This window comes from Diadema antillarum, unplaced genomic scaffold (assembly GCF_040938485.1).
Source record: "Diadema antillarum isolate AM-2024a unplaced genomic scaffold, OU_Dant_1.0 seq00000385_RagTag, whole genome shotgun sequence".
Classification (NCBI taxonomy): domain Eukaryota; kingdom Metazoa; phylum Echinodermata; class Echinoidea; order Diadematoida; family Diadematidae; genus Diadema; species Diadema antillarum.
Window position 1 is genome coordinate 1,010,139 of NW_027271383.1, and position 24,654 is coordinate 1,034,792.

At 39.2% G+C, this 24,654-nt stretch overlaps 1 protein-coding gene across 1 annotated transcript in view; it reads right to left on the bottom strand.

Moving 5' to 3' along the window:
- The window catches only part of LOC139731803 (tRNA pseudouridine(38/39) synthase-like), a 171,252-nt gene that overhangs the window by 136,750 nt on the left and 9,848 nt on the right, over positions 1-24,654 (bottom strand). The window contains exons 3-6 of the mRNA XM_071642678.1: positions 24,128-24,221; positions 18,515-18,707; positions 11,566-11,671; positions 6,944-7,004 (exon numbers count right to left, since the gene is read on the bottom strand). Coding sequence (XP_071498779.1) covers positions 6,944-7,004; positions 11,566-11,671; positions 18,515-18,707; positions 24,128-24,221 — 454 coding nt within the window. The remainder of the gene's footprint in view (positions 1-6,943; positions 7,005-11,565; positions 11,672-18,514; positions 18,708-24,127; positions 24,222-24,654) is intronic.

Consider the following 24,654-nt stretch of genomic DNA (forward strand, 5'->3'; position numbering starts at 1 on the left):
AAATCACGTTTAAAATCAAATAATATATCTAGATTGTATTAACTCTAGAAATTGTTCCTTCACAAATTTTCAAGAAGAAAAAATTGCTAATAACGGCAATTGCAGCCATTTTCTGAAATGGCTGTCATAGATGCCATTTTTTTAAATGAAGATGTCCTAATGCCGGAAGAGGACAATATTTTTTTTTTTGTGCAAGTTGACAATTACAAACAAAGAAGTTTAGACATTTAGCCATCATAAGCTGTGTTCTCAATTGCTATTTCAGCTATTTGTCAAAATGGCTACAATACACTCTTCTTTTTTCTATCAAAAAGAAAAAGAAAAAAAAAAAGAAGCAGACATCCATGGCGGTCAGCATGGCCCTTGAGGGCGCCTTCTAAGAAGACATTATACTTAAATTTATTTTTGAGCATAATTTTCAACTTGTTTGCAAAGTCTTATTGACTTTTCCTTCTGACATCAGCAAATTTTTGCAAAAAACAAAACAAAACGTGGGGGGGGGGGGGGCATCCATGGCAGCTGTTTTGAAACTTGGCTGCTACGGCTGTTGAGGGTGCACTTTTGGATGGCCTATTATCAAATTCAGTTTAAATATAATTTTTCACCTTTGTGGAAATTCTGATTGACGTCTGCAAAACTATACGAAAAAAAGACATTTATGTGGCCATTTTGAAAAATGGCTGGAATGGCCATTGAGGGGGCAATTTGCAATGGCCCAATAAGTTTACTTTTCAATGTAATTTCTCACCTGTTTGTAAAATCTCGTTGGCTTTCCCTTCTGATTTCAGTAAATCTTTTCGAAAATATTGCATTTATGGCGGCCATTTTGAAAAATGGCTGTCATGACCGTTGAGGGCGCAGTTTTGGAGATTTGTTTCAAATGTCATTTCCCATTTATAACCAAAAGTTCATTGACTTTTCCTTTTGAAATTACCTTTTGTTTTTGGATGAAAAAGTGACACTTATGGTGCCCATTAAAAAAAAAAATTGGCTGCCATAGCCATTGAGAGCGCAATTTTCAATTGCCCAATACCTGGATTTATTTTGGATGTAATTTCCCGCTTGTTTGCAGAAAAGAAAAAAAAATGGCTTTCCCTTCTGAAATCTGCACTTTTAACGAAAAAATGGCATTTATGGCGGCCATTTTGAAAAAATTGCTACCATGGCCGTTGAGGGCGCAATTTCCAATGGCCAAATATCTAGATTTATTTTAAATGTAATCAACATTTATGGGCAAAATCTTATTAACTTTTCCCATCTGAAATTTTCAAAATCATCGAAGAACTGGCACATTATTCTGTTATTAGACAGATGGACGTTGAGGGCGCAATTAACAATGGCCAAATATTTAAATGCATTTTGAATGTAATTTCCCATTTGTTTGCAAAACCTTACTGGCTTTCCCTTCTGAAGTTAGCAAATATTTTGAAAAAAATGACATTTATGGCGGCCATTTTGAAAAATGGCTGCCATGGCCATTGAGGGCACTATTTCCGATGGCCAGATATCTAGATTTATTTTGAATGTAATTTCCCATTTGTAACCAAAATCTTATTGACTTTTCTCTCCTAAAATTAGCAAATTTTACTAAAACATGGCATTTATGGCAGCCATTTTGAAAAATGGCTGCCATGGACGTTGAGGGCGCTATTTTCGATGGCCCAATATCTAAATTTAATCTAAACATTATTGTCAACATGTGTACGAAATTTGGTGCTTTTATCACAAAATGCACAATTGTTCGGCTATGCCGCTCCACTACTTTTCATATCAAGTGGTAGCTCAGGTGATACTGATCGCTATTATTTCAAAGAAGATTGTTCTGAAGCAGATGAGATGAAGCAAACAAAATTTCAAATAGAGGCAATAGCTTGAAACTTGGCACCAATCTTGTTATAGATAGTTTAAGACACAATTTAGATCAACCGCTCAAAAAAAAAAATCAAGACGACAGCTATCAAAGTTGACATAGTGTATTGCGCCAAATTAAAGGTATTACTTCGATTTTGATACAATTTTGTCTGTTGTGATATCTTAAACCGTCTTAGGTTTTTATGGACACATTTTTAAAACCAGTGATATTCTACTCTCCGAAAAAGAAAAAACAAATCGAGTGAAAGTTTGTTTACTTTTGATGAGAGGAGTGAATAACAGAAAACGGTGAATTTAGAGTGAAATTGGAGTGACTTTTGAGTGAAAATGTTCATTTTCACTCATTTTAGAGTGACCTATAATAGGCAGGGCTCCACACTAACTTTTATTTTTGGTGGCCCAAAGGCAAATATTCGACCTTTTTTGGTGGCCCGATTAGGCCACCAAATTCTTCATTTCTGACATTTTGGTGGCCCAACGTGCGTTTTTGGTGGCCCCGGGCCACCGGACCAACGTTAGTGTGGAGCCCTGCCTTTGAATAGGGATCACTCGTCACTCTTCGAGTGATCCCCGAGGTCACTCTAAAATAAATGAAAATGAACATTTTCACTCTCGAGTGATCCTGATATCTAATATGGGAATGGCCATGGCCAATGGCATAAGTTCAGATCAATTGTGACACTACAACCCACATGAAATCAGGCCAAAAATAATGTAAGAAAAATCTGATAACAGTAAATACAGTTTCAGTATGCTTATTTGTAAATGTGAATATACAGCACGAATAATCAATTTGGAAAATTTTATTCGAACAATATACTGAAAAGTAATCTCGCACAACACATTTAAGAGCAAAGTTGAGAAATTGCCACCATGTCGGATTTTTTTGTGTTTTTTTTTGGGGGGGGGGGGGTTCGGATCAGAAGGGCTTTCAAGGACATCTACGGATCAGACATTATTACACATATACCATCATCATTCACGTTTCTACATCAGCAGAGAAACATACAAGTAAAAAAGCATATAGTATCTTTGATACAGAAGTATTTCTTTTTTTATCAAAGATTGGGCCTTACCCAAACACTGGAATGAGCTCCACCCCCCCCCCAAAAAAAAAAGACCCTCAATATGGTTTACACTAGTACAATATCGTTCGGATGTATAGAAACATGTAATAGACAGAAAGATAAGAAGATTAAAAATATATATCAAATTATAAGTTATAAGTTGAGATCTAACTTTGACGCAACATCAGGAGAGATATCACATTCGATTTATATGTGCAGGTTAGTTGTATTACAAAACATTCTACCATGTAAAAAAATCATAATAAAGCCTAAAACATACGGAGATATCACCATTTCTTTTCAAGAAACCATAACCATGATAACTGTTAACAATTTAGTATTTGAATTTGAATTTGAATTTGAATTATAATTATATATAAAAAACATTCTTATCAGATCTATTTAGTACATCTAACAATATTTAGCATTAAATATACTGATTTAAGTTTGTACATTAGTTGTTCTATCCCTAACTCACAGTTTAGAACTAGCTTGAGGAATTAAGTGAAGCTGGGTCTTTGTTTTACGTGCACTAATGGGAAATAATGCCTTGAACGACAACCTCGATTAATTACCGCCATCTTGAATTTTGTGTGGATACTGTTTTTATCGCTAATTGTTACACATTGGAAAAATTTGTGCCAAATTCCAAGCTCCTATCTCTTTTTGGAAAATACTTTCTGTTCAATCTTATCTGCCTCAGAACAATCCACTATGATGAAATGCTACAGTAATAGCGACCAGCGTCACCTACCACTTGGCATGAAAGGTTAGTTTGCATGCAGGTTTATACTTGCAAGTCACTAGACCATTACAGTATCACATGTGACCATGTAAACACATTGTATGCAAAATTTATAATGCATGGATATAATTTTTTCAAGTTTTAGATGTTAACCTGTCAACAGTGCATGATATTGCCTGTAATTCCAGAAATATGAATTATGTCTCAATCTCAGTAAGCAGGTTTCAAAATAATTATTCAGTTCTTCTTTGATAAATACTAAATCATGCATTTTTACATTTCTTCCTTTTTTCAAAAGAATATGAAAATATGGATCCCCCCCCAAAAAAAGAGAAGCAAACAACCCCCCCCCCCCAATTTATCACAATACACAGCTAAAGAGGTATCAATTTTTAGGAAGTTTTGCTCTCCTTCATATGACATCAAATTTGTTGCAATCCAATGTCTCCATCAAATTTTATGTTTGAAATGTTAAATTCAATAAAAATGGCGGCCCTATTGGACCGCATCTGTACTTTGGAGGTTTTTGCAACAAATCTACTGAGGTGTTCTTACGGAACATTGCTTAGTGTGCTTAATATTATGTATGGTTTTGTTTATAGAGAGAGTGGAACTCGAAAAGTAAGCACGATCTTGGATTTGACCCTCTGTGACGTCTTTGGGAACAGATACGTGCAAATACATATTATGTAAAATGGGATTTCAAGTTTGAGACATTATAACTCCTGAACCAAATACAATACTGACCTCCAAATATTGATTTTTATTATGGGAAAGATTTTAATTTCTGCATGGTTCTCATAAACATTTTTAATTTAATTTTTTGTAACTTTTTAGAGAAACATTCATGGTGCATGCTGAAAAATGTCTCCATAAAAACCTAAGATGGTTTGAAATAGCTTTAAAATGTTCAGAATATATAAAAATCATATAAATAGACACCAAAACAGACAAAATTGTATAAAAATCGAAATGATACATTTACTTTGGCGCAATACACTATGCCAGCTTTGATGGCCTGCAATCTTGAATTTTTTGAGTGATTGATCCAAATTTTGTTTTAAACTTTCTATAGCAAGGTTATTTCAAGCTTCTACCTCTATTTAAAAGATATTTTTTGCTTCATCTCATCTGCTTCAGAACAATCTACTTTGAAATAATAACAATCTGCGTCACCTGAGCTACCACTTGGTATGAAAAGTTAGTTTGCAGGCAAAAACCCTTCTTTGTCAAAGAAAAAGTCTGCGTTTGCCAAGACTACTACACGCACCACTGGCACTGCTACAAGCGCCAGTGCCAGTGGTGCGTGTAGTAGTCTTGGCAAACGCAGACTTTTTTTACGACCAACAAAGTCTTGTCACAACTAAAGTGGCCATTTTTACATAGTGAGTTTTCAAGTTTGAGACATGATAACTCCTGAACCGAAAACGGTACTGACCCCTAATTTTCTCCAAGTATCAACTATATGTCAAACAAAATTCTTGAGATGTTTCAAGATAATCCTTCAGTCTTTCTTTGATTTATGATGAATCAAGCATTTTCATGATTTTCCTTTTTTCAGAAAAATATAAAAAATGAGTGTTTTTTCCTTAAAATCTCAATCCAATTATCACAATAACCCACAAAAATGGTATCAACTTGTAGACAATTTTATTCTCTTTCATATGACATCAAATTTGTTGAAATCTGATGTTTCAATCAAATTCTATCTTTCAAATAACAAATTCAGTAAATATGGCGGCCATCTTGGACGCCATCTTGGATTTGGAGGCTTTCGCAACAATTTTTTTGAGGTAGACCAGTGGAATGTTGTTTGTTACAATAAAAACTTGAAAATAAGCATGGTCTACTTAGTTTGTAGAGAGAGTGCAACTCACTCGTTAAGTAAGCGACTTTTTGGGGTTTGGCCCTCCGGTTATAAAAGTTCAGAGGAATTTCTAAACACAAACCTAAAGTCATGTAGGCTTTGTTTGTTTGTTTGTTTGTTCATTTCCATCTGAGAAGATGGCTGGATAGCCCATATTCAGTTATGTTAAGCTGGTCTTCCATGGGGTCCAGTTGGATGTGGGGTGGGACCACTTCACCGGGTTAAACACCCTGCTCTTTGCAATGAATGAATGAAACGGGATCTTTTACGTGCATGAGTTGTTACTCTCTCATACACGAGACCTCCATTTTACGTCCTATCCGAGGGACAGAGTGTTTTGCCTCTTGCTAGAGGGGACGGTATACTTACACACAACATTGCTCAGTCCAGACTTAGGTTCAAACCCAGGTCCTTAGGATCGTGAGGCAGACACGCTACCAATTGAGCCAAACTCACCGCCCTATCATTTGACCACTTTCACTGACAGATCTCATCAGTTTCAGCACGACATTCAGTGTTCCTTCATAATAACACTCAAACTTGGAAAAAGTGCTATTTGTTATTATAAAATGGGTTCAAGAATGTAGCCAATTGGAAGCGCTGAAATGAGTCACGTGTGCCTGCATTAATTTCTCACTATTCACATCCACGGCCTGACGTCACAATGTTTACACTAGCAGTGCGCACTCAATCAGTTGTTACAAGTGCGTCGCGCGCTACTATACGCGCTGTCAATCCTGTAAACAACTTCTCGTTCGGGCTGCCGGCCGGCCTTTCTTGTGTGCATAACATGTGTGGCGTACGTATACTCTTAAAACATACAGTACTTATATGTGCGGGATTTCCGAGTGTGACGTGCGTAAATGTTTGGGACGAACATCTTCGGACATCTTACAAAGGTACGTAAAGAATGCTGTTAGTTTTCGACCCATTTTATAAAACAAACGATGAACAGGATTATTTCGTGGCGTTAGTGGAGATGCAGCTCACGCTCGGGTATTTACAATGTAGTGTAACATGCACTCGGCTTCGTCTCGTGCATCTTTCACAATTGTAAATACCCTCGAGTGCGCTACATCTCCACTATCGCACTCTATCCTGTGCATCATTTGTATACTATCGTCTTTAAAGTTATGGTGTTCAGTCATGCATGACATTTATCAACACAATTAGGTACCAATGGAAAGAAGTGCTTCCCTTTCCTCATAACCAACATTGCACTCTCCATAGTTGTCAATTATGAAACAGCAGGGCTCTAAAGTTGGATTACCTTGTTTTTTTTTTTCAATACACACTATCTACATTGGCTATGCAAGGGATTTGAAGAGAGATTATTACATCGTAGCTTATATTGATGCCGTTGCACGTAAGTTAAAAATATAGTTTACATACTTCGATATCAAAATCTCCGGCAGGGAAGAAGTACTTGTAGGTCCTGCTTAAGGTATCAAATCTGCAGATGTAGTGCATGAAGAAAAACATGAGGAATATATCTGTTAACATGATGTATGAGATATACTGCATTTATAATGAAGGTTATCACTGAAAATATGTACAAGCAATATTATGAGAATATGAAACAGGAAGTATAAATCTGCAAGTGTTTCTGTCAGTATACCTTTTATTCAAGTATTTTTACAAATGTGACCGGCGACAACGGTTTCAGGCAAAAGTCAGGCATTTTGAAAATTCATTTTTTCACTGAATCATGTTGCCCATTTCCTAAGCTTTGCATTGATATAAAACACTTGCATTCTTTGGCATCATAAGTGGGCAAGGAAAGCGAAATAAAATGCACTTTTTAAGTTGTTAGCCTGACAAAATTGCGAGAAAACGGGCTTTGAAGATTCACCTCTTTCTCAAAGACAATGTCCGAGCGCCGATGCGAGGTAAGAATCACCCATCTGTAGGATGGTGCCAATCGATGTTAAGCTCCGCCTCTAGCAACCACATCGCCTTCTGATTGGCTCACTGAGAGAGTCAAATTTCCCGGGCACCCTTCCTAGGAGCTCAGCGTATGGAGCCAAAAAACAATGCGGTTCGCTCGGGTTTGTTTTACCACGTCTTTCAAGATGGCGGATACAATAATTGCACGTACGGTGTACGTGTATTGGTGCACGCATTACGCAATGGCATCCACACGCCATGACCATGTGCATGTAACAGGAGCGGGTGGCGAATCCACACATTTACAAATCGCGTTTTCATTGTTGTTGATTTGACTTTATCATTGGCGACCCTTTCGTAGGCAGAAAAATGCCAGTGCTGGCAAAGGTCACGCTTCCTGTTTGTTTTGCTTTTACAAGCCGTGCATATGTTGCCTTGTTCGGTGGTGTTAATTATATTAAAACAAACAAACAAACACGACTCGTTAGTTTCGTGCGATCTTGATGTGTAGTATTTGAATATAACTGGTTCCATGTGACCTCTCCTTTCCTCTCATCTACCTTCCCTTGAGTCAGTCTGCTGTCATAATTTTTACTACATGTACAAGTAGACTATTGTTTTTTCTTTTCACACGATTATGTCGTGCTAAATGATATTTGTTTCACTTCTGTTGTCGAACATTGCGGTAGAATAGTTTGGATAGAAAGCCAAACGAAGAGCACGCACTACAGCGTATAAACCACTCTCGCAAGAACAATGGAGCATGTAATCATGCACGCGTGGACAAAGCATTCCCCAAATGCTGCAACTGGTATCTCCGCAAGCCGAATTATGTAAATGTGTGCGACGCACCAGCCAATCGCATGCGAGACCTTGTGTCATAGCAACGTTGGGGATATTGGCGCGGCGTTCGAAAGAAGCTCGAAACTGATGAGTGCGATCCAACATAGGGTGCTTAAAATTCCATTTTCGATAGGAAAAACTCAGTCTTATGCTATGAAATTTAGTGTAGATGTAGAAAATATATCAAAGATTCGATTTCTGCAAACAACCCAAATCAACAAAAATAATGGTAAAGATCTTTGTACCCCGCCTAGGAGGAAATTTGCTCTTGCGACTTTTGCCTGAAACCGTTGTCGCGGGTCACAAATGTATTTGGTCATGCACTAACACATACAGTACAGTATGCCTAAATTTCATGATCACAAATGTACAAAGCGTGTCCCATCGGCTTATTTGAACTCATCTAATTCGTCTATCTGTGCTAGGAAAAGGAAAATACACTTGCACAAAGAGAATAGTTTCAAATGAGACAGGTGATGTTGTCACAGCAGACTGCCAAATTACTCAAATTTATTGTAAGAGAATATCGTCTCTTTTCATATGAGGGTATTTTCCACAAACTTTCTTGAGTTATCAAGCTGATAACTGAATTTTGTCAAATAAATACATTTAACATTGAAGTCCATCCTTTAAATCTGTAACTATAATCTATCAATTCATTTCTTTCTATTATTACCTCCGCCAAGGGGGGAGGTTATGTTTTCGTTACGTTTTCGTTATGTTTTGGTTTGTTTGTTTGTTAGTTAGTTAGTTCGTTAGTTTATCTGTGTGCAAAATAACTCAACAAGGCAAGTGCCATAATATGTCTCGCCCATTCGCGTACAAGAAATTGTACGCGAATGGGATATAACAGATTAAAAAAAAGAGATCTGTAAACTGACAACAAGAAATATAAAAGGGTAAAAATTTATGGCAAAAAGGAAATGTGCCTTAAAGTTCGTTCACCCCTGCCTGTGACCTTTGACCTTGTGGTGACCATCCACTCACCAAGGGACATCTACCATCCAAGTTTGGTCACAAACGGACCTATGTATCAAAAGTGATGACCCATAATAGAAACGCGCCATAAAAACTTAACACTGGGCTCTAAAAGTTCGTTGACCCATGCTTGTGACCATTGACCTTGTGGTGACCATCCACTCCCCAAGGAACATCTACCATCCAAGTTTAGTCACAAATGGAGTTATAGATCAAAAGTTATGACCCATAATAGACTAGAAATGTCGCTTTGGCGACTGGTATGCCTCCGCCATAATGCATGATTTTCCCAATAGGTCTAGATAGTACATGTGGACAATGTGTGATTACATTTTCACAAAATTGGCAAAATATTGAAATGACAAGTTGGTCACAAATGTGTTGAATGTTCATCTTCCTTGACCTAGGTTTAATTGGATGAATAGGAGAGCATGTATCTAGGGATTTAAGGACTTTAACTTGACTTTGACCCATTCGTACATTTAGGCATGGAGTAATTTTCAAGGTACAGGTGTGGAGAAAAAGTGCAATTTCTGAGTTGAATAGTAAATTGTTACCATTTTCATCTGGCCCTTGACCCTAAAATTCATAAGATAATCACTTTCGGGTAGAACATGCATAATATGTAATAAGTTTCAAGATAACTTGAGCCACTTCCGAGATATGGAGGAAAAAGTTAGCTCAGCACTTTCACTTGATCTTTGACCTTTTGACCTTTGAGGCAATAAAAGAAGTTAAAAAAAACTTTCCAGAGAATTTCTATTAGGTTACACATGCATACACCAAGTGTAAAAAAAAAATAACCCTGCTGGCATTGCATAAATATGAGGGAAATAGTAAAATTTTGAAGTGTTGCACTTGACCTTTGACCCCTGACCTTTGACCCCATGAACCCTACATTCTCTAGATAATCACTTCCAGTCAGTACATGTATATACTATGTTCCATGAAGATACCTTGAACAATTTTCCAAGGTACGGAGAAAAAAAAAGAAGTTTGAATATTTTTACTTGACCTTTTGACCTTTGACCTTTGACCTCATGACCCAAACTTTCACCAGAGAATCTTAATTGGGTAATACATGTATACACTAAGTTTCAAGAAAATATCTTCAGGCATTCAATAGATATGGTGGAAATAGTGAAATTTTATGTATTTGACCCTGACCTTTTGACCTTTGACCTCATGACCCAAACTTTCACCAGAGAATCTTTATTGGGTAATACATGTATACACTAAGTTTCAAGAAAATATCTTCAGGAATTCAATAGATATGATGGAAATAATGAAAAAGCGCCATAAAAACTTAACATTGGGCTCTAAAAGTTTGTTGACCTCTGCTTGTGACCTTTGACCTTGTGGTGATCATCCACTCCCAAAGGGACATCTACCATCCAAGTTTAGTAACAAACGGACCTATGGATCAAAAGTTATGACCCATAATAGAAACGCGCCATAAAAACTTAACACTGGGCTCTAAAAGTTCATAGACCCCTGCCTGTGAGCTTTGACCTTGAGGTGACCTTCATATACGGTAAAATGTGAAACTTTGTATGACCTCTCTTCCTTCGAAATTTGATTGTAATTGAAGCCTAGAGTAAAGAGTTATTGAAGTTTTTGTAGCGTTATGGACAGACGACGGACGGACGGACGGACGACGGACGGACAGACGCCGCAGGCGATCCCTTAGTCTCCCCTCACCTCCGGTGGGCTTGACAAAAAGTAGTTAACGGATTGGGATGAAAATTGCAGGAAAGGTTGAGAATGACACAAGTAACAAACAATTGACTTTTGGTAGTGATCCAAGAATTTTGGGGGAATTTATGAAGGATTTTTGATATTTTGGCAGGTAGGGTCAATGATCTTGGGAGTTCAGGCTGCGCGTATTTGAGGTTTGCATGCGCGCACTAAAGCGCAGGCAGATCACATGGAATACACGCAAGTAGAAGGTAAGTAGCATGCGCCTAGTAGGTAAGAAACGAGTGCGAAACTCGCAAGCATTCTTGTCCGCCTGGGGAAATTCTCCTGTGTGCTGGAAAATCCCTCCTCGCAACAAGCCCGGGTAGCTTGCCCAGAAAGGTGTGACACGGCCTTTAGGTAATCTTAATGATAATTTGGGTTTTCTTGTTACATTCAGAAGGAAAAGCTTTCATTATAGATTAATGGTTACTTTCAATTTCAAATTAATCAGAAGCAACAAAGTGGTTGGCATAAATTTACAAATAGTGTATATACATGTACTGTAGGAGTGAGATTTTATGAATACAGGTCAAGAAATGTATTTTGGAAAAGCAAGAATGTGTTACCGTGCATGAAAGCCAGGCTCAACCGGTGCCCATGCCAACACTCTGATTTCACTAGGCAGGACTCTATTCAGAACCTGGGGATAGTTGATCTCCTCGGTCTTTGTACCTTCAATAAAATAAGTCAAACACATTCATACAATTATCAATCTTGAGGAATTGGCAAAAGTGATAACACATACATGTACAAAGCTTATGATGGTTGATCAGCATGTGAACGCCTGTAAAATGGCTGCTACTGGTTGGAATGCTCCCCAGGGAGTGGAGAGTGAACACTGTCAGTGCTGGATGGAAATTATGTATCCAGTGACTGGGGTAATAATAGTCTGTAAAGCGCTTTGAGATACTTAACGAAAGTGTGAAATGCACTATATAAAACCAGTATTATTATTACAATGTTGTACGTACATTGTTAATCCTCTTTCACAAGTGGTCTGCAACCAGCTTGTGACCAACTGCAACAATTTTTGTTTAGGGTATTGCATGACCAATATCACTTGTGGTTGTTGCAAGCTGTAGAAGTATTCATGACGGTGTTCATGACGATGCTCAAAATCCTGATGTGACAAGAAGCGATCACTTCACTCACAATAGGTTGTACCACCAGTTGTGCGACTGTCATACAAGTGTTGCACAACATTTTACGTGATGCTAGAGTTCACACTAAATAGTCACATTGGGTTGGCTGGGGATCTTGAACAACTCGCACATGCGCTGGCAACCTAGAGACCAGTCTTGCGAGTGGGTGCGATTGTACTAAGACCACGGGACTGTTGCAAAACTGATCGCAGCACATTTTACAATTTTGTACTACTACCACTGCACGACTATATGAGACTGTATATACAGTCAAACCTGTCTATAGCGGCCACCCAAGGGAAACGAAAAAAGTGGCCGTTATAGACAGGTGGCCGCTATAGACAGGTTATCCAACTTAATGTGCATTGCCTATACATGTACATATATCATCGTTGGATACGTCGATAAGAATTTAATGTACATAATGTACTATGCGTAAGTATACACGCGTGTATTTCATGCATTGAACAATGCCGGTGTTTATAAAATTGTTGCACAGTAGCATGTGTACAGTCGTGAAGAAAGCTTTACACTAATGCATTATTATGACTGAATAAGTGATGAATGCAGCGGTGGCGATCACTGAACGTTGCCCATGAATGTCTGGCACGGCCACAAATCAGAAAAACATGCTGAATTACCGGCTCTGTGGCCGCTATAGACAGGTTAAAATCTACCGCGGGAAACAAAATTTGTGGCCGCTGGCCGCGTTAGACAGGTGGCCGCTATACACAGGGTCTTTAACAGGGCTTTTCTCTATTTTTCAGTGGCCGCTGTAGACAGGTGGCCGCTATAGACAGGTGGCCGCTAAGGCAGGTTTGACTGTATATGTAACTATTCCTTGGGGTACATACAGGGGGACAATGGACAAGAGCTTCAGAAATACTTCCCAACATACACACTAATCTTAACTGTCTGCCATCCTGCTCAACTGGTCTATACTTTCCTCTCTTGGAATCCATACAGGATTATACTTTGAGCTTCCCTGTTTCACATTAATACCTGTATGTCCATTGTGTTGCACTCTCCTGTATTTCTGGTCTGTCACTACCCTTCTTCATAATCAAGATCAGATTTCTATTGTCAGTCCAAAAATACTTCCTCACTGCTTGCCCATTCAGACTTGGCTCATTAGCCTGTGCCATTCTCACCACCACTTCCAACTTCCTCCAAGGTGCATTTCTAATTTGGACCAGACTCCCACAGTATGTCATCAGCTCCATCTACACATGCACCATAAACCTATGCCAGAGGCAGTGGTATAGGCTGTAGAATTGTATGATGTTGACTCTGAATGTGTTCTACTTATCAAACTCTTCCTCACGAGCCTTCTGCGCAAGCCTGATAGAGGCCTTCTGACTGGCCCTGTTCACACATTTAAAATGCTCTCTGGTTCATAATTGTATCAATGGTCCTATGACAGAATGCATGGACACTATGCCACCTACCACTCTTGCCAAAGTTCTAACCATGCTAGAAGCTTTTGACTTTAAGTTAAACTCAGCACAAACAAAATATTGGATTTGAGATCTGCAACTTGTCTGCTGGTAACTGGCAAACAAGTCTATCTTTGTCAAACTCAAAATTCTAGCCCAAGCCATAGGAGTTGCTGTAGATTGTGGCTCCCATTGACACTTCTCTTCTACCAACAAAAACTCCAGTTTTTGAGATCACATTGTAATTTTTCATTTAAATGCTTCGCTACGTCTCAGCTCTTATTCCAAGCAAATCCATCATCAAAATTGTAACCTTTTGACCATGTCCACTCCAATAGTCAACTACTGCCTGTATGAGCTTGGAAAACACATTCCCTGTGCAGTAAAAAATACCTAATGGCAAAACATTAAAAACATAACACGTTTTGATACCTAATCCAGTAATGATGGCACAGAAACTTGAAAAATTCATAACTTAGGAATCAATTCTCAGATTTTCCCCAAACTTTTACTATGTGTTCTACTAACCGTGCACTGCTTTCACTCAATTCACATATTTGTTTCTTTTCAGGATTCTGATTTCTGATTCCAGACATATTTTGCCTGCTACACTGTATATGGTGTAAGGGAGGCAAATAACATTCTGGTTTCAGTCGCAGCGGACGACTATAATTAACTCCCCCGAAACCCACGAAACATTTTGAATTTTCAGCTGTCATTGAGACAGTGCGAATCGGGAGTTCTCATTTTCACCAAAATTTCACCTTCTCATATCTCCGCTATACATTGACCAAAATCACTCAAACTTTCAGTATCAATGCAAAATGATGATTTCTGTCCACATACGAAAAATCACGAGAAATGATTAGGCACTTTTTAAGTTATTCAACATTTCATGTTTCGCTGTCTCGGAAAACTACCCTCCGATTATTTCCAGACACATCTGGTCGCACCACTAAATATTCATGAAACTTAACATTGTTATAGTAAGACATGGGCGGACGTTAGCAGAGTGCTGTTTGCTTTGCCGAAGACCTATTTTTGAAGTTACAATTGAAAATAAATGAGGTATCTTGTCAGAAATCTCAAATTGCGTGGGAGCAGCAAACGAGAATAATGACATCATATTCTATGAAAAACTGATTTGCGCTTGCGCAATGAATGGACTTTCCCATGCTGTTTCGTTCCAGCGAGCTGACTGGTCGATGCAGCGTACTGTTACTGTGCGATGCGAGGAGGCTGCTGCGGATGCCTAGTACACTGTACATGCATGATGAGAGTGGGCCGCGGGGTGTCAATAAGTAGCAGTGTGCTACAGGGGACTTCGCCACCTCATAAACAAGCACTTACTTTATCAGAACTGGCCTATTAAAAAAAAAAAGAAGCAAAAATGTGAATATCTACGAGCTATGATGCCACTTGTAAATTCATGACATAGGATTAGTTAGACTTAACACAGATTTTACTGCACTAGTAAGTAACAATACAACTACGAATTCCCAGTACGAGTTACGATCACAGTACAGGTGATGTGAGCGCCACAAAGATGTGGGTACGTGGGACTGTACCCTGTCTTCCCGTGTGCGAATGACTATGAAATTTCATGCTCAGAACGCAGGTAGAAAGTGAACCTCTTTCGATTATTTCCAGACATATCCGGATGCATGACTTCTCGAATGTGATATTTTAGAGTTCCGTAAAGAAATACATACTTAGTAACATACTTGAAGGTTTTTATTGTTCACGAAGTCAAAATGTGAAATTTTAGCAACGATTTCTGACAATTATTTTCCGTTTTGAGAGTTATGCTCCATTTTGGAATATTTTATCGTCATTATTTAAACAAGGTAACATAATGGCAGGTTAAAATTAGATTTTTACTTTTCATAACCGTTTGGATTATCAAAAAATATGAATTAATAGTAAAGTTACAGCAGTTTTGATGCGACACTTTCCTAGCGGTTTTCGTGCGAAGCGTGTTCATTCAAGAGGAAAGCGAGGTCACATTGAAATAAAAACAGTGAGTTAATTGCACCTGTCCGCTGCAACTGTTCGAGAGAATAAGATTTGTAAAGATTCCTTACTTTGGGGGCTTCAGGTCTCTCCCACATTGGGACATTGTGCCCCTGTGGTGCCCCATATGGGGCTTGGTGCCCATTTGTACAAATATATATCCTATTCTCTCTATCCTGTCTCAATACCTTATCTTGAATAATTTAGGGGGAGGGGTGGGAGACCGAAAATATGAAAGAAAGACAATACGTGCAATATACATAACATGTTTGCCAAAGTGCTTCCAGAGAGGTGCTAAGGGGCGATCACACATCGCGGGTTTAGATGGCGGTTCATGGCGGTTCTTAAACCGCCGTGAACCGTGTCCCAACGATGGCGGAAAGCACTTAAACGCGATGTGACTACGTTCTCAGCACGTTTTGAACACGGCGCTAACGCGGATTGGAGCGGTAGTAACACGGATCTCCCCGAAAGGTGGAGGAGTCCATACCAAGCCCTTGTAGTTGGATGCAATCAGAGCCCTCTCACTCGTCTTCAATGGGTTACAACAAGGAGGTATTGCTTTGTTAGGTACAAAAAGAGAATTTCAAAAGAAATTGCGAAATGTTTTTTCACCCTGTGTATTTACAGATTGACATAAGTGATGCAATAAGCAATCGTCTTCAAGTTTCAACATGGTTTTTTTCTCTCTCTTTTAACTTTTGAAATATCTGTATTAACTGTTATTAAAAGACATACATGTCAAAGCAGAATCCAACATAGTTTACAAATTTCCTGTTCAATTACAGGTTTATATGTTATGTCAAGTGATGTAGAAGTACTTGCTTGTTTCAATATCTCTTTTTTCCCCTTTCTTAATTAAGTTTTCACATATCTCCAACAACAGTCAATAAAAAGACATACATATCAAAGAAGAAAACAGTACATCCACATAGTTTCCTGTTTATTTACAGGTTCACGTAACATAATAATGGTGTTTGTTTTTTTCAAGTTTCAACATCGCTTTTCCCTCTACTCTTTTAATTAAGTTTCAACATGTCTGTATCAACATGTACTCTTACACAGAGGCATACATAATCACGAAAGCAGAACCCAACATATTTACATAAGTCTTCTGTGTATAACTTACAGGTTTACGTAGCTGGCCATCTTTTAATCTATCAAGCTTTAAGAAAATTATGCACACGCCTTTTAAAGTAACTGACGTAGGCTACTATTCAACAAACCTACCAACTTTGAATATTAAATTTTCTGTTTTACTCTGTGTGTTAAGATAAAAAGAAGCAATGAAACTTTAGCATTCAATACAATATTTACCCAATCTAGTATTATGGGTTCCTCCTTGCTTTGTTCCCCATTCTTTTTTGATTGCTCCGCCACGAAGTGTCGCCGGAGGCATTATTCTCTTTTAATTTCTACATTTGTTTTGGCATGAAAAGTTATGGCGGTGTTGACACGGTATCATCACGAATTTTGCGGTGCAAACACGGAGGAGCCGTTCTTTACACGGTGGATGGCATTTTGAACACGGTCCATTTTAAACCGCCAAAACCGCCACGAAAAATTAAACATGTTTAATTTTTCTGGCGGTTCTCCACGGTTCTCGACGGTTCTCGGGGTTTATGAGTGACGGATGACCAGGGTTTGTGTACGGTGCGAACACGGTCTTTGGCGGAGCGTGGCGATTTGCCGAACCGCCATGAACCGCCATCCAAACCGGCGATGTGTGATTGCACCTTTAGAGTGAAGGAGTAGAATATCTTTGCAATTTGTGCAAATTTATGCTGACTTTCTAACAAAGAGATTCTTGATTTCAGCAATTTTAAGCTGTATTTCAGTGGAAATTTTGAAATAATGTGTAGAACTTGCTGGTAATAATGGTATGGAACAAATCCTTTCAATTTTTCTTCAAATCTTATTGTCATTGATACTCTAGGACTGAAAAAGGGAATATTACTACCTCACAAAAGGTTAACTTTTTAATCTACTGCACATTTGTGCATAATTTTGTTCACCAAGTAAAGCACTTGGTATAAATCTTTCAGATAAAGCAATTGGCTCATGCATGTTTAGTAACATTTTACAGAGAAAGAAGCACAATCTTTTAATAAATTCATTTCACGTGTTCTGTCCTCTGCACACAAAATAGTTGCTGCCTTAAAGGGGATGGCTAGTAACTGATCAGTGGGAATCAGTGGGAATGCTGGGGGATGATTGTTCCAATTCTTGTGGGATTCATTTAAGAGTATATTGTTGTGTAAAAATTATTTACTTCAGAATGGTCTCATATTCAAGTAATGTGCAATTTAATGGTTCCAGACTAGCATGCCTGTACAGTGACGGGGCATTAAACTGCACATTACTTGAATATGAGACCATTGAAGCAAACAATTTTCACACAACAAAAATTTACTCTTAAATGAATCCCACAAGAAATGGAACAATCATCCCCCAGCATTCCCACTGATTCCCACTGATCAGTTACTAGCCATCCCCTTTAAATAAAGGGACAGCAAACTGCTGCTTGCTAGGTTTATTGTGAGTGAGGAATGACAAATACAGAAGTGTTGTCTTTTGTCAAAGCAATTTATTAACATCTGCGATACAGTACATAACTTCTCAGTGGCACAGAGCTTGAGTCCAAAGCAGAGGTTCTACAGTACCAGATTGTAGGTCCTTCTCCTTGTCTAACACCTCCCTAGTGCCATTTGCCTTTTCCCTTGTATCATCTTATGTCCTGGTTATTCAATTCAAAATCTTTTCCTGGTCTTTATATTTCCTATATTGTGACCATGTTGTATTGTTGTGTCCAAACAAACTTGTTCATTGTTTTACAAATGTAATGAAGTGATGACAGGAAAACATGAAAATATCACAATGTATGTGGAACACATAAGTAAACAGTGAAATGATTGACAACTTACCATTTCTTTGACGAGCAGTTCCTCCTGCCCTTTGAATAACCCCTTGACCTTCTAGAAGGTTGGTTCGTAGGTCGATGGCAATGACCTGGCCAAATGCACTGACCCCTACATCTGTTCGCCCACAACGGGAATAGTTTGATGTACTTCGGCTCTCTACCAGCTTAGTTTTGGTCAGTGCTTCAAAGAGGTGGTGCTGCAACAATGATAAATTGCATGATAAGTTAAATAACTGCTAGACTTAATATCAAATTTATGCACTTATCATGACTTTATCATAGTGCAGTGGAAACAAAAGACCCCCTCCCCAAAATACATTGAAGTAAAGCTTAAGGCACCTTGCTTTATTCTTTCACGTTCATCTCATATTCATAGAGTATAATTTCATATCTATCAACATATGAATTTCACAAGAAAGTTTTGTCCATGTCAAGAAACAAGAGACCCATGGCTCAAGCACTTGCTTTAGTCACGAAATTTGCCTTCACGGCATTCCATTAGAGGCAAATTATAACAAAATCTTGAGATTCAGGGATTGCTGTAGGTCCTTGGGCAACTCCATCCTAAGTGTGAGCATTTGGGACCTGCCCTATGAGCCTCTATGAGGGGCATGCCACTATTTGTGCAAACTGTGACTGAGATTCTTGGCAAGTTTGGTCAAAATCTAGCCATCTATTTCCAAGAAGATGAAAATTATGCAAATTAGCTAAGTTTGCATCTTCGGGCCCCACTACCACTTGTACATTCAACTACAATCCATCCCTCCCGTTGATAACTGATGCCAAATTTGGTCAACTTCTAGCAGCCTGAAAAAAACTAAAAATGTTGGTATGGATTCTGGTATGCCTCCGCCATAATGCATGCTTCTCCCAATAGATCTATAGTACATCTCAGAGCAACTGGAGACACAACCAGGCAGTAGCACTCCAGCAGAATCTCTGGCAGAGCTTATTGTTGCTGGGGCGACAAGACCTCGTATCTACAAAATGTCAAATGTTCAGGAGAGCCAAAAAACATGGCGGCCAAAGCACTATAATGAATGGGAAAGCCTTTCCTTTGACATGCTGTGGTGGCTTCATTTTTGGAGTAAGACACGTGGGATTTGGACAGGACATCACTTAACCCATTATTTGACCATTAATTAAAAAAAATCATTTTCACCGAAATTTCACATACCACGTCTTGTCACCCCAGCGACGTTATGCCTGAAGCACGCACTGTGCGTATACTACCCCAAATACTGGCACAGTCCACTTGCGGAGCCGTTGCACTGCAAACACCAACACGAACAATGTTTATTCAATCGAGACACTGCAAATATCAAGTTTATCTAGTTTTTCATTACAATAGATTTGAAAAAATATATAAATATTTACTACTGAACGTTTTCAACGTGCACTCGTCGGAGTAGAACCGCACGTATGAAACAAGAAACGCGAACATAACAATATATACAAAACGAGCAAACCATTCAAGCAAGCGAAACAGTGCCTACGCTGATTGGCTGACGTCAACATGAGTCAGAATCTAAATCAAATGAGCGCCAATGTGCGTACAAACTCCTTTTGCCTGCATAGAATAGGACTGGTCATCTGAATGAATGTAGCCTCAAGCATACGCACGTGAGCATCGCTCCGGGCTCTACTGACTATGTGAAACTGTGACGAGGTGAAATGCTCAGCGCATGTGCGACTAATCAGTAAGTGCTGAGCGATAGCAGATGAAGGGTTACCAGCGGTGGCTGCACTGTCAGCGGGGCGTTTACACTGGCGCGAAGGCTGTGCGCGAACAACTAGCTGCTTATTATATATGTGTGCTGGCACATGCTGTTTAATGCAGTCCGCAAGTCGCTATGATGTACGCCCTAATATATGTACCATGCTTCACAACGGCACTTAAATTCATAAACAACGTTATTCATTTGTGTGATAGGGATAGCATCCTTGCATACTGCGGAGAGCATGCATCGAGTTGTAAAGATCACTCTTGGTTCAACAGCATAGTAAGTTGAACAAACAGCCTGCTTGAGTTGCTGCTCATACTTTTGAGAGAGTTTCCCTTTCCACGGAAGTTTAAGGTACACGGGACGTTTGTGGGGTCCTAATTGCTTGGGTGGAGCGTTGAGCTTGCGCATTATGTTTACCTCGATGACGTTATCAGGGTAACCATTCTCATGCATGATCTGGCGTATGCGGTCAATTTCACTAGAAAGATGACAAGGCGAGCAGATTCGCTTATGTTTATGAATTTAAGTGCCGTCGTGAAGCACGGTACATAGGGCGCACATCACAGCGACTTGGGGACCGCATTAAACAGCATGTGCCAGCACACATACGTAATAAGCAGCTAGTTGATGGCGCACAGCCTTCGCGCCAGTGTAAACGCCCCGCTGATAGTGCAGCCACCGCTGGTAACCCTTCATCTGCTATCGCTCAGCACTTACTGACTAGTCGCACATGCGCTGAGCATTTCACCTCGTCACAGTTTCGCATAGTCAGTAGAGCCCGGAGCGACGCTCACCTGCGTATGCTTGAGGCTACATTCATTCAGCTGACCAGTCCTATTCTATGCAGGCAAAAGGAGTTTGTACGCACATTGGTGCTCTTTTGATTTAGATTCTGACTCATGTTGACGTCAACCAATCAGCGTACGCACTGTTTCGCTTGCTTGAATGGTTTGCTCGTTTTGTATATATTGTTCGCGTTTCTTGTTTCATACGTGCGGTTCTACTCTGATGAGTGCACATCGAAAACGTTCAGTAGTATGAATTTGTTTAACGCAATTTTGAAGTTTTGTACCACCATGCATCTCTTTATATAAATATTTTCAGACTTCTGTTGTCAAGCCTTCTTACCAAGTTATTTGTGGTCCTTGAAAAAGCAGAACCATCATATCTCCCTTGTCTTAACGACTCCGGCTGCTCTGGCTCTGCATCAGTACAGGTTCTGGCTACAAATTGTATGAGGTCTAGGTCTATAACTCCTGATATTATTTGGCTAGTAACGAATGAATTATTTTCTCTTCTGTTGAACCTTCTAACAACTCCCTCTCCCCTCCCCCCAAAAATAGACCTAGCCAATGAAAATGTTGTTCTTTTCAAAGATTCAAAGACAAAGCATAGCATTTGTATACACAGTGCACAGTGCTGCCGACAAAATTTATTACAGATGGAGAGACAAAAGAACGAATGGACAGATGAATGGCCAACCCAAAAACATCATGCCTCATGCGAGTATCCTTACCTGTGCATTGCTTGAACACTACAAAAGAGCAAAGGCTAATAAAGTTTTGTTTAAATCTCATAATGTGTGTGGCCATGTCTCCCTTTAAAAGGGCATTGAACCGGTTTTTTATTTTTTTATATGTTGTTCTTTTAATTCTAAAAGACCCAGAGGTGCAAACAGAATCAAAATTTCATAACGATTTAGTCCGTAATTTCATGTTGAAAATGGAACTTTTTTGGCGAGAATTATGCTAATGAGCTGACGAGCCCGGATGTCGTGATGTCACAGGTGCCAAATATATCACTGATTACAAGCCCTCGCATACGCGTGCGTTAAATCATGCGGAGTAGCAGACGACGCTTAGGCCCAATTTAGCTAGCAGGCGGCACTTGTGTACTGTCCTATCCATGCAGCTGTCTCAAATTTCGCTGAACCAAATCGCACCAAAATTGCAGGATATACTTCTAAGCATATTTCAAAATACTGTATTATATTTGAACGGAATCGGTAATCGAGAAGTATCAATATTGACGCCGACTTTCAAGTTGTCACTAAAAAAAAACTCACTCTTCACGAGAGATCTTGGTAAACGCGACATGCACAATCGAGAACTGAAGTTAGCCGACTAGTACTGTGCGAACGGGGAATTTACGCGGGAACTAAACTAAAAAATGTCATGATTTTGGCGATTTGTGTGATTTACGAACTTTATTTTTCATTCATCTTAGCTCAAATAATTTATAAATTGATTTTTTTTGCTCCCAATTACTTGAAAGATTTGTCTCATGATATTAGATGGCTAACTTCAGTCTGTGCGTGCGCAGTCAGGTAGGGCTACTACGCCATGATCACTCTTGTTTAGTCGTACAGAGCAGATTATTTTTAGCGATGACAGGAAAGTCGACAACTTCACTTACGCTTCCCGACTTGCGATTTGGTTCCAATTAGCGTGAGCAAGTGGACATGAGTCATAAGATATTTCTTGTGATTTTGGTACAATTTGGTTAAGTGAATTTTGAGATATCTACATGGATACGGAAGTATTCTAGCACTATACCTACACCAGCACTTGGATCGTGAAGCGGCGGCACTGTTTGTAACCTACGTGGTCAGGCCACTCTTCCGAGGTATGGGTCCTACTAAAACTAGATCTAAGTTAGTCCTTGGTGTTAATACGACCACCATGAGATTTATCTCGACTACAAAAGCATTGAAAATCCATAAAGCAGATACCTTACCTGCAAAATTCAGCACAGAAACAACAGGGCCTGCAGCACAAGGGCCTAGATCTAGCGGCAATGCTAGACCTTGGAGTCTGGACTTTCGTCTGGACTTTCTTCAAGTTCTGGCAGCAGGGGTATGTATTGTATACTAAACGTTTACACTGTGCCTATTATTAGCGCTGTGCACGTACAGCTGTCGATGGGGCGGCGAGTAGAATCTTCTCGGTCCTTGACTGCTTACTAGTCCTAGTTCTAGTCTAGAGTCTATATGTACTGGGTGCCGTTTTCTTCTAACTAGGCGTAAGCCGTGATTGCCATTGACTATTTTTTTTTATTTAGATTTTAAGAATCACTCAGTCCTCATCTTCGTTAGATAGTTTGAACTGTGATGTCGACCCATTATCGCTCATCTCAATGCATAGTTAGTGCAACGTTACTTACACACAGTTTTCTATGGGCAGCACGTTCGGACAATGATGCCAATTTCATTTTGCATATCTGGAATATTCCCCCAAAATTTTATCTAAATAAAAAGCTTTTGAAGAGATTCCTTTTAAAAATTAATAAATATTGTTTAACATGTTTATTTCAGCTCCATATTGCAATTTTACTAAATAACCGTTTTTGCAGTACTTCGTGTGAGATTTCATCAGTAAATTGACATGTGTAGTTCGTTTTGCTAAAATCGGAGGTTGGCACCTGTGACGTATGCCAAATTGTGTGGATCGTTCCTTGGCTTGCTCGTTTTCATTTTTTTCAAAAAATCATAACAGGCTTATCCTGGGTTTTAGAATCCTCTCTTTCCAGTTGTAGGCATCAAAAAATGTGAATTAGAATTATCAGACAGTTAAAAAATGTCAGTACAGGTTTCTTTTCACATAAGTTTCCTTAAACACTTTGTGGCAAAGGCATAAAACAAATCAGAAGGGAAAAGAAATTTGCATGAATTTCTGTAAAGATGAAAGGCTCCAATTTTAGGTCTGATTTTCCATTTAATGACTCCCAGATTTTTTCCCCCTGATTTATTCCCCCCCCCCCCTCCATGGTCCAAAAGTGAGGGTGTGGGTTTTACACAGGTGTGGTTTAGCAATGAACATTTAAGATACTTTCACAAATTTGTAACATATGAATAATAGCAGGGAGCTGTGATCATATAGTGGTCAACTTACTTCAACAGTATTTTCAGAATCCTCCTGGACAACGTATCCATGAAAATCCCATCCAAGGTAGGAAATCCTCAGTGCAACATGTCTGGTATTGTATCTGGAAGGAAAAATATGAAAACATTATCATTGGATATATGCTTGTAGTGTACTGCTACTGGATGGACATCTTTAACAGTAACACTACAATAACGCTACAACAACAGGATCTTAAAGTCGCTGACGGGTGCGCCGAGAAAATCGAGTTTGACATCAAAATCCGTCAAAGCGTTCAGATTTCTGTTTTTGACATAATTTTGTAGTCTAATGTATCTTCTATCATCTGCCGATATTTTGGAGCCAAATGATCAAAGGAAAGGCAAGAACATAGCTTTTTCCTGGGCCATGATTTTCCGACTTTCAACGGAACAGAAACGTTTCCAAAGATTTGGATTTAGCGCCGAAGCTAGACTCTGCCCCTAGCAACGAGGGAGGGATCTCATTGGTCTGTGCGTGGCATCCTGGTTACTGATTGGTCGTGCGTAGACTGCTGG